A 10,826-nucleotide genomic window follows, 5' to 3' on the forward strand; every position below is an offset into this window, starting at 1 on the left:
GTCCCATTGAACTATACTGTAATTGTAAACCATCTGATCTGATAATGATCAGTGGGACACCTTAGTCCTTTGCTTGGTCCACCAAAAGAATGCATGTAATAAATTAGTATTTGGTTATATTGTATAAATGGGAAAAGAGTAAATTATGACTCCTCTGCCAATGATTTTTAAAAAACTCCTCACTAAGAGAGTTACCATATACACATACATTCTCCCTTAGAATTGAAACAACGCTCTCCAAAGCCTCACTTTCCAATATCTTTACAAATCCCTCTCTCACCGTTAGTGGTGCAACTTGGTCCGGTTCAAACCGAGAATCGAACTAAACCAATAACTTTGGGGTGGTTTGGTTCAGTTTGGAATAATTTGCGATTTTGTTCCGGGTTATGAAAATAGATAATCAATCAATTTGATTCGATTCTTGGATCAAACTTGTATAGAATCGAACCAAATCAAATAAATATATATATATAATATATATATATATATATATATATATATCAAACTTGTATAGAATCGAACCAAATCAAATCAAAAAAATTTATATATATATAATTAATCTGAATGATTTTAGGAATTAGGACATAGATCGATGATCTTTTATGAATTTTTTACGAATAGATTAATGTTTTATTATATGAAATTTTATGTTTGTTTTTTCATTAAAAAATGTTACTTACAATTTATAGAATATTGGCAACCTATAGAACCAAACCAACTTTAACTCGATTTGGGTAGGATTGACTCGGTTCCAATGGAATTTGGTTCTGTTCTTTTTTTTTTTTTAAAAATAATACAAAAGAGAACAAGGTTGTCTCCTACCAAATTTTAATTTCTAACCATTTAAAATATATTACTTTCTCAAAAATATTATAAAAAAATGTCTAAATATTTTTTTTGTAATATTTTTATTTGTTATTTGAAAATTTAATTGTGAAAAAAGTAGGAGAACCTGATGATTTTCAATATACACATAGGATATCGCATATGGTGATTTATTTATTTATTTTTTTTTTTTTTAATGTATCGAAACATTGGACACTAGTTATTTTTTATATTTATCTATATAGAAATTTAACCACTTAGGCTCATACATTGTAAATGAGGGGTTTTTTGGTCTTGTAAAAAATATAATATTTTAATGGTTCTTGATTTATTGCATCCATCATCATTTATAATATAATATTTATTATTATTATTTTAGAATTTAAAACCAATCCATGCACATGAGGGATAAATCACAAGATCATATTCCTATTTAGATAATAAAATTTAATCATTTACCAAGAAAACACAATCCAAACGACTCGGCCAATATCCAAAATATCATTAGACAAGACGTATCAATGTAAAGGACGATTCACACCCAAAATGTCACTCGGTCAAGGGATCCTGTTTGTAAAAAATCAAATTTGATCCAATCTCATTGCCCATTGAATCATATTATCGAGATCGTAATGAACCAAAACTTGAATAACCACCAAAGCGTTTTTGTAAAATTTCTATTCATACTCGAACTCCACCTCAACATGCATATATTTCCTCATTAGCCGAACAATGGACGACGTAAAATTGGCCAACATATGACATTCTTCGTAGGTTTTGGCCTCTGAAACCATACCATGGATGACAAGCTTCTTAAGATTAGGGCATCTCTCAAGCAGTCCCGCAACCAATTGAGAAAAAAGATCATTAATTACAGTCCACCCAAGTTCTAACACAACCAAGCTATCTAACCGAGACGAACCTTGCAAGCCATAGTGAAGCAATCCATCTCTTAAATCATAACTTAAGGAAAGATGGCTTAGCATTGGAAAGCAAACAGCAATTGTTTCCAAATCCATAATCTCATCCTCATCATCAAACACCACACCCCAGAGCCGAAGCCTTCTCAATTTCGATGATCTCGAGATTATCTGGTAGAACTTTGGCCACATGATTGTAAAATTGCTAATATCTACAATCTCAAGATTCTCTGTAGTCTCACCAATCTCAACATGAATTACACTAACATCGTCGATCCTGAGATGTTTCAGAGTTCCTTTGCCAATAAGTTCAAAAAGCTCAAGCGTACAATCCTTTAGGTGCAAATTTTTAAGACTATCGGCCTCCAATATAAACTTGTCCAAACTGATTGCTTCAACATAAATGTTCTTTAATGAGGGACTACAAAGCTCCATTGTAACTTGAGCATCTGACATGGCAATCTCTAGATTGACAAGGGCCAATTCTTCAATCTTTGGGCAGGCAGTGAGAAGAAGACTCAAATCCAATGATGAGATACTAGCACAACTTAAAGAAAGGGACCTCAAACAAGGGAATCTCTGGTAACTCGGTTCAACTCCCATGATTGAATTATGTGCCAAGGCCAAAACTTCAAGCTTTTGTCTACCACATTTTTCAAGAATGTTGATGTTAGGGGTAGTTTGGACATTGTAAAACAGCTGGCGCAAGGTTTCCCGGGTATACATGAGCCAAGCAATCACTGGGGCCGCTGATAACTCGTCAACATCATCCATAAAAATTGAGAGACATTGTAAACCTTTGGTTTGAAATATTGTTTGTGTTATAAGGATCTCCAATTGACTAGTTGTGAGATCACAATAAACGGGCCAATCATTGGAGCTGAAAGAAAGGGTGTGGAGGTGATTCCGAGAAGCTTCTCGCCATTTCCGACATGTTGCAGAGGCAATTACAACATCCCGGGCAGCTCCAAGCCAGGATAGTATGTTTCCAATGAGTTCAACGGGAAGATACTCCATACCAACTAGATCATAACCAAATGAAATTTGATAAAGGCCATAGACTTTAAGATTTTATAAAACAACATGAAATCTCCAGCTCATACAAAACAAATTTCATAAGAGGAGAATACATAACCAATCGTAGATAACTAAAGGTTGTAAACTAAAAGCCACCATCTTGGTTTCTCATATGAGCCCATAGAGCTCAAGATCTATCCTTTTTTAAGATAGAGGAACATCACAATTTCTAGTTTACTTGCTTATTGTAATGCAAGATACCTTGACCCCAAGGTTACTCTTGATGATTAGTATGAATGTTTGGACACCCCTCCACCCCCCCCCCCCCCCCCCCCCCCCAACACAACACACAAAAAAAAAAAAAAAAAACAGAATTAAGAACCACAAAGCAGCACGGCTCCAGAGTGCTGCATGAATGCTGTACAATGCTACACAAGTTATTCGGAAATAATTGACCTCCATCATCAAATCCCCACTAAAAATTTGATTTTTCACTCATTTATCCGCCAATTCAAGAGGTTTGTCAATATATTCCATTCCATGAGAGTGAGAAAATCAGTTATGTTTCTCCTTTTTCTCGTCTCTATGTTTCTATTTTCTTCATTATTCTCAATTGTTTCTCATGCTAAATACACTTGTAAGAGACATGAATGCTATTCCAACAAGCAAAACTTCCATTTATGTGCAAATTCACAATGCTATGACGGGGTGAACTTAAGAATGACACAGGTAATTGGTCAAAGTAAGATCGCTTCTATGATTCTCCCAATTGGTCTAAGTAAGATCATTAATGCATCGAAGGTGCCAGCTAGCTTAGTTGGTAAAGTCTATAAGTGTTGATAGTTGATACCATTATCCAAGATTCAATTCCCACCATCACCGAGTTACTGATCTCATTAAAAACAAGCTTATCGATAAAAAAATAAAAAAGAATATTAACGCATTTGTCATTAATACTTCCTTCTCCCTTATAAAGGCGAAGACCTAATTTGGTTTTGTTGAATTTGGAAAAAGGAGTCTTGGACACCAAGAGAAACTTTAAACCCATTGAATTTCAAGAAGAAATAAAACTAGATCAATATTTTTCAAGTTCTTCAAGTTACAAAGGAAAATGGTTTAAATCAGATCCAACCCATCATCATTAAAATAAAAAAAATTCGCATTGATGATCAAAAAATCAGCATAACATCTAGCATATTGATTTTGCAATTGAGAATCAAAAGGTTAAGATTTTAATATATTTGAGATACAGAACCAATAATAAGGAAATCAAGCAACTCAACTGAATAAAAAACCAATACCCATCATTACAGATTCCAATAAAGCAAGAAATCTAGAATCCAAGAATCAGTTTGAAACACCAAGAAAGATTAATAATAAATCCTTGGAATCAAACGAGCAAACCAGTTCTGCTAAATTCTATTTTTATTTAATAAAAGGTGAGTAATCCAAACATACCCAATTGTTAAAAATCCCGAAAAATTGAAATCTAGTATAAGGGTTCTCACCAGTAGATCAAGAGTCCAAGATCTTTGGCAGCAATCCAACACCAATTGATTGACCACTCAAAGTCAAACTCTAACAACAAGAGAGAGAGAGAGTTCGAAGGGCGGAGGATTTGAAGGGAGAGAGATGAAGAATTGGAAGTTTAGGGTTTTATTTGCAGAAAAATAAATCGCGAAAAGGTCAAGCGAGAAGAGGCCGTCCCTCTTTCTCTTTCGCTCTTGCGCGATCAGTTCACACGTGCGAGTTGATTTAGGAAAGAGAAATTATATTGCTACTCCAACTTTTAGTTATAACACACCAAACCATATGCATACAGCTGAGTAATTTCAAAAGGATTGGTGTGTTCTAAGTAAAAGTTGGCGTGTTAACCAATTGACCCTCGACTTAACCAATTGCACGTAATACTTTCCAAATCCAGTAGAAAGCCTGCTCGCCATCATCAGAAACCATTTATGCGGGCCACTGGAAGACGTCGAACGGAAACACAGAGCAGCCCTGTTAGCACTCAAGATCAGACTTGATAAGCTCCTCAGGAAGGGTGGGTCAAAGTGTTCAAAACCCCACAAAGCAATGAATTCCTTGGGGCCACCCTCCAGGGTCCGTTGTCCCTTGACTCAACAATTGCTCGTAGGACTTTCCAAGGTGGCGGTGTGTGTGACCGTGGGATTAGTCTCACCCAAAGGGTGAGCATACACATGATAAGCACACAAAAAAACAAAAAAGATCCATATGGGTGCCATAGTGTTAATTCATCGATCGATCTGTCTTAGAATACATTCGATAGGAACCCAAGACAACCCTTTCAAACATGGCTCCAAATAGTTTTGTTAGATTAAAGATGAGAGATGCACAAGTGGTGGTGTGGTCTTTGGGTTCAGTCTCAACGAATCCTTCAATAAGAAATTTGATCGATTTGATTAAAGTTGACATTTGAATTACTTTAGTATACAAATCAAGCCATTAAATATGACTGGTTACAAAAAATTTCTCAATCCCATAATCCGAACCTGTGGAAGTGAACAAAAATCTAAATTACAAATGTCCAGCTCGAATATCATAATCAAATCCACGAACAGTGTTAAAAATATATAATTTTGAAAACTTCTCCAAATGACAAGATTACAAAGTCAGTGTTGTTAGTGTCGGCACCTATGTAGACTCACAAAGCAAAGCCACAGAACCTTTGATCGAGATAGCTTTGGGTGGCAACTAATAGTGTTTGGATTGGTCAGACATGCATGGGAACTCAAGAGCACAATTTCGGTCTTATCGAGTTTGCTATCATTCTTTACTGGCACTTGGTTTAGCAGCACCAGTGCTGCTTGTTGTCATGAAAGATTCTCCGCAACCACATTGCCCCTTAGAGTTCGGATTGATAAATACGAACTCAGACCTACAAAAAGACAAAATTAGTTAAAGAGTATAATTTAAAAGGGGCAATTTAAGAAATATTTGAGGAAAACCAGGAAAAAATTTATATAAATCCACATTTGGATAAATATGGAACGGTCCAAATCGATGGACAATAGTGCACAATTGAACCATTCAGTTCATCTAGAAATTGGAGTTCCAATTCCTGCCCAATCCAGGGATTGACTAACATTTGGAGTGACCAAATTTTATACCCCTGTGCGATGTTTCTACCACATCTGTATCAAGCATGAAGTAATCTATACATGTTTTATTTACGTCAAATCATTAATATGTGTATGATGGGGGAGATTGCCTACTTGAGTGTGTCATCCACAAAATCCATCTTTGTTCCTATAACATGCATGAGTGCTTTTGGATCAATAAGTATCCTAACACCCTTGTCCTCGATCAACTCGTCAAATTTCCCTTTCTCGTCTGCAAAATTTGAAAGCATTTGGCATTAGGAACCATTTTAAAGGCAGATAATGTGCTAAACTTAAACATTTTCTAAACCATATTAGTTCAAAAGAAAAGGTAGAAATAGTAGATTTATGTAGGGAAGACAAAATGTAGAAATCAGTGCCTTGTGTTTCCCTGCAAATTGTCAGAGTGAAATTGATTTCAGTTGAACAGAGAATAATAAAATGCTAAATCGAGATGCAATGAATAAACGATCTCTTTAGGTTCCTCTTTCTTATATTGGAGAGTTTCCAGTGACAATTGTGTGTCATTAGTATTCACAGGGAGCATACATTTGCACTTATTCCATTTCGTTTCATGCTACTGAGACAGAAGAATGATACTTGGAAACTCTCAATAGAATATGCCAACGGAAGACAATCCCATATAAATTCAGCTATGAAAGCAATGGTCATAGTACACGTGCTGAGCAGGTTTTTTTATATTAAAAAGACAATCTCCCTCTAAGTGGAACACATTTGGGCTCCATATCATCATATACATCTCAAGTGTACAAGATAGTAAGCACTTAATCAAGATGTGTTAATCCTAAGTAACCCAACCCAATCAGGGCAGGTGTGGGTGTGAGAACTCCTAGGTGGGGTTCCAAGGCAATCTCTGAGTGTTCCCATATCTTGTCCGATATTCTTCTCACGCTTTTTAGAACGTTAAACACGTACCACACTATTTCGCTCAATCTTCATGGCATGTGATCAAACCATCTTAATTGACTCTCCTTTAATCTGTAACACATTAGGGGCAACTCTACCTTTTAAAAAACATGCTCAGTTTTCATTTTATCTTCCCTAGTCTTTCCACTCGTATATCACATCATCCTCAGATATGCTATGCCCATAATGTCATAATGTTGTTTCTTGATTTCCCAACATCATGCTTTATAAAACCATAGCTGATCTTGTTGTTGTTTAATGAAATGTTATTCTTAGTTTAATAGGTATGTGTTGATCACTAGAATTATAGAAGCACCCCTCTACTTTAATCATCAATTTTAAGAATAATGATTTTCTGACACCCCCCCACGCCCCCATCACAGAACCGTAGATCATTTGCCTAGGGATACGCAGAACCATAAATATTTTCTTTGTTATCCCAAGGCAAATGATCTACGGTTCTGTGATGGGGGCGTATGTCAGAGTGGGGCATCAGATTTTCACGACTCCAATTTTAATTCTATGAGCAACATCATCCTCAATATCTCCATCCATATGGATAATAAAACCAAGATAACGAAAAATGATTGTCGTGGGATATTTCATGGACATCAATTATTATCAGTGCATCATCTCTATATTACCCACCAATCATAAGGCCCCATGCCTCCATCTTCTCTAGAGAAACTTTTACCTCTAATACTCCAATCTACAAAAGTAAGTGAGCTCTCTAGTCTTCCATGCATCTCCTCCTAATTCTAAGCCTCCTCTAAGTCTTTGGTTCTGCACTCTCTCTAAAAAATTTCGAGCTCGTAAATATCATTCTCACCTTCTATAGTTCCCAACATATTGTATAAATCACCAAATGCCTTGTTTTGGCTTACAAAAAACACTAATATGGTCAAGAAATAGAGTCTAGATTGTTAATCTGGACATAAACATGAGCAGTTATAGTAAGAATATCGAAACAGCGAATTAAAACTCCCTATAACTTCAAATTCCACCACCGAAACCAATCTATAAATAATAATCCAAGATTTAGACAAACGAAAAACAATTCCCCATTGTAATTTCAACCCAATTTCAGTGTGATCCAATTTTTAATTTCCACACCGCACCCCAAAAAAAAAAAAATCCTAACCACAAAAAGTGTACGGACACAATTTCTTAGTTTGAAAAAAAAAAAAAAAAAAACCTAAACAAACAAAATCCTGACTTTCCACTTTTTGTGTGATTTAAGAATATGGGAATCGAGTATTTTTCGTTAATTATCAATAAAATAGCAGAAAGAAGAGATGTTGATGAAAATTAAGAAAATCCAGAATTAAACGAACATAAAACATAGAGAATTAGAGATGGGTTTTTGAGGTGAGATTCAAACCAGCGTAATTAAGGGTGTAAGATAAGCCATTGCAGCCACGAGCCTTGACGCCAAGCTTGAGGAACTGGCGCTGTCGCTGTTGTAGAAGCTGGCGTATTCTAGCAGCCGCTGCATCCGTTAAGGTTAAGGCTTGCCGTCTTACAGCAGAACCTGCCTTCTCTGCTGCTGCCGCGAGGAAGGAAGAAGCCATCTCTCTCTCTCTCTCTCCGAAATGCGAGAAAGATCACAAATTCTCATAAGTTTTAACTAAGAAGGGTATTTATGTCATTTCCTTGTCAGTAGCTTACGCTGGACGATATTGTAATGGACCCCTGATGTAGGGGCTTCCTTATAAATACTCTTAATTTGTGGATGAATGAGCTTCTTCTTTCTATGGAATTTGAAATCCATGGAAAAATAGTGGTGGAAAATAGGTAGAGTTGGAAAATCAAATTCTATTGTTTGATTATACTTGATTAAAATCATGAAAAAATTATATGAGGAAAAAGAAGAAGAAGAATGAGAGGAAGAGGAAAAAAAAGATGAGCGGAGGGGAAGAGGAAGAGGGATGGGGGAAGATGTTGTGGTGGTGGTGGCGGTAGTGGTGACAACGATGGCGGCGGAGGTAAATGAGGAAGAAGATGAAGGGAGAGCGTGGCGATGGTGACGGCGGAGGAGATGAGAGAGAGAAAGAAAGTGACCGGAGATGGTGATGGTGATGACGATGACGGCAACTATGAAGGTGACGATGACGAAGGTAGTGACGACGACGAGGTTATTGTGATGATGGTGGTGGTAGGGAAGAAGAAGATATGAGTGTGGAAAAATTGGGGATGAAAAATTTGGGTGGATTTTACTTTCCCACCCATATAGGTGGGAAAGTGAAATCCATGTTTTGGTGGACTTTTTGGTTGAGGTGGAAAATGAATTTTCATTTCCATGTACAATTAAACACTTGAAAATGTCATTTTCCATGAAAATTGATTTTCCACCCTATTTTCCATGTGCAATCAAACATACCCTAAAAATGTTCCTCACCTCAACCAAAGTTTTAAGATATGAAAAATATCAATTTCTTCCCTTTTAATATTCTAGAGTTTTTAATGATTTGTGACCATGAATGATGAATAAATTATGACATACTCGTAATTTCAAAGATTTAAAAACGATTTCTTATCAACTTAACTAAGTTGGCACCTTCAACTTGTTACGAATATACTTTACTCTACTACAATTCAATGACTTTGTAAACAAATCAACTAGTTGATCTTCAAATTTCACAGACACAGTAATAATTTCTCCTTTAAGTAATTTGTCATAAATGAAATAACAATCTACTTCAATATATTGAGTTCTCTTGTGAAACACTGGATTGTATGAAATATGTATTGGTTACTATATTTCCAAAATCATATATGATTAACATCATTTTCTTTCTTGATAAACATACTCAATTGTCATAATCAAATTATAGAAACTAAAATCCATGATACAAAATCTTATTTGGCTAACACGATTTTTGAAAATTGATCTTGCAAAATAAAAATACTCAATTGCCCATCTTGAGATTAAAAATATTTGTCTCAAAAGAATGAAGATAATGGATATTTTTAGAGAACAAATCAAGGATTTTTGGAAAGAGATTGAAAAAGAGCATTTAAGTAAATTTTTTTTATTAGTTTACAAGTGAATTATACATTTAAGGGGAATGTTTAAATTATCCTAATAATTAGGATGACTTTGTAATTTTATATGAAAAAATACTATTATTTCTATTATTATTGTTATAATTATTGTATTACTATTATTGTAAAATATATTTTAAAACTGTTATAAATAGATAGTTTGTGAAAATTAGGAGAATCAATGTTGTGTCTAATTTTACGCACGCAAGTATAACGTATCGAAACAAGTAATAAAGTGATAAAAAAGTATCGTTCCCACGGAGACTAAATATCAATCTATTGCTAATTACCAATTTATCTCCTCTAATTTTATCCAAACAAAAGTAAAAATAGGATTAAAACTAACAAGAAAAAACTAACGAGAAATAAACTTGCAGATTTAAAATCAATGAGTGATAAAATTTAGGTTTATAATTTCCCCCCAAACAATCCAGTTGATTTAATTCTCCTTCCCTTATGATAAATTAATCCACTATGGTTGTCATCCAAGAACACTAAATTCTCTACAAGCCTCTTCCGATGGTCATGTAAAAATACCCTTCTAGACTAATTCCCTATATGCCTATGAGAATCAAATCAAGAAGAATTCATTAAGAATAAGTTCTCATAAGGAATGCACATGCAACCTGAGTATATTCCTATCTCAAATTAGCATATGTTAATCTATCTAGGTCATGAACACAAAATAACTCTGCCGATATTATTAGGGTTCACCAAATCAATTCAATTAATGATCAGTTAATCAAATCGCATTAAACATTGGATAGAATAAACAATCACATGTGGGATCATAGAAGAAAGAAAGAAACTAATCAAATATCATGAATGGGTTCCATTATAATCCTAGAATAGAAATTAGTTCTTCATTGAAAAGAAAACAAAATCACAAAAGTATTTAGTCATTCTTAGATTACAAAATTAAGAGAAGAGTTAAAGTTAAAGAAGATAAAACTCAAGAGCCGATCTCCAA

At 34.9% G+C, this 10,826-nt stretch overlaps 2 protein-coding genes across 2 annotated transcripts; both read right to left on the reverse strand.

Moving 5' to 3' along the window:
• Positions 1-1,236: 1,236 nt before the first annotated feature.
• On the reverse strand, positions 1,237-4,507 carry LOC147384935 (F-box/LRR-repeat protein At1g67190-like). Its single transcript, XM_086425811.1, has 2 exons — positions 4,271-4,507; positions 1,237-2,767 (listed from the first exon to the last, which is right to left on the reverse strand). Exon 2 carries the CDS (start codon positions 2,760-2,762, stop codon positions 1,503-1,505), a length of 1,260 nt encoding a protein of 419 aa, XP_086281937.1. The 5' UTR covers positions 2,763-2,767; positions 4,271-4,507; the 3' UTR covers positions 1,237-1,502.
• A 634-nt stretch (positions 4,508-5,141) lies between these two features.
• LOC147384936 (iron-sulfur assembly protein IscA-like 1, mitochondrial) lies at positions 5,142-8,416 on the reverse strand. The gene is made up of 3 exons (XM_086425812.1): positions 8,193-8,416; positions 5,999-6,116; positions 5,142-5,661 (listed from the first exon to the last, which is right to left on the reverse strand). The coding sequence occupies exons 1-3, from the start codon at positions 8,380-8,382 to the stop codon at positions 5,550-5,552; spliced, it is 420 nt and encodes a 139-aa protein (XP_086281938.1). The 5' UTR covers positions 8,383-8,416; the 3' UTR covers positions 5,142-5,549.
• Positions 8,417-10,826: the final 2,410 nt, after the last annotated feature.

Source organism: Akebia trifoliata, chromosome 15 (genome assembly GCF_017979445.1).
Source record: "Akebia trifoliata isolate Shusen 1 chromosome 15, ASM1797944v1, whole genome shotgun sequence".
NCBI lineage: Eukaryota > Viridiplantae > Streptophyta > Magnoliopsida > Ranunculales > Lardizabalaceae > Akebia > Akebia trifoliata.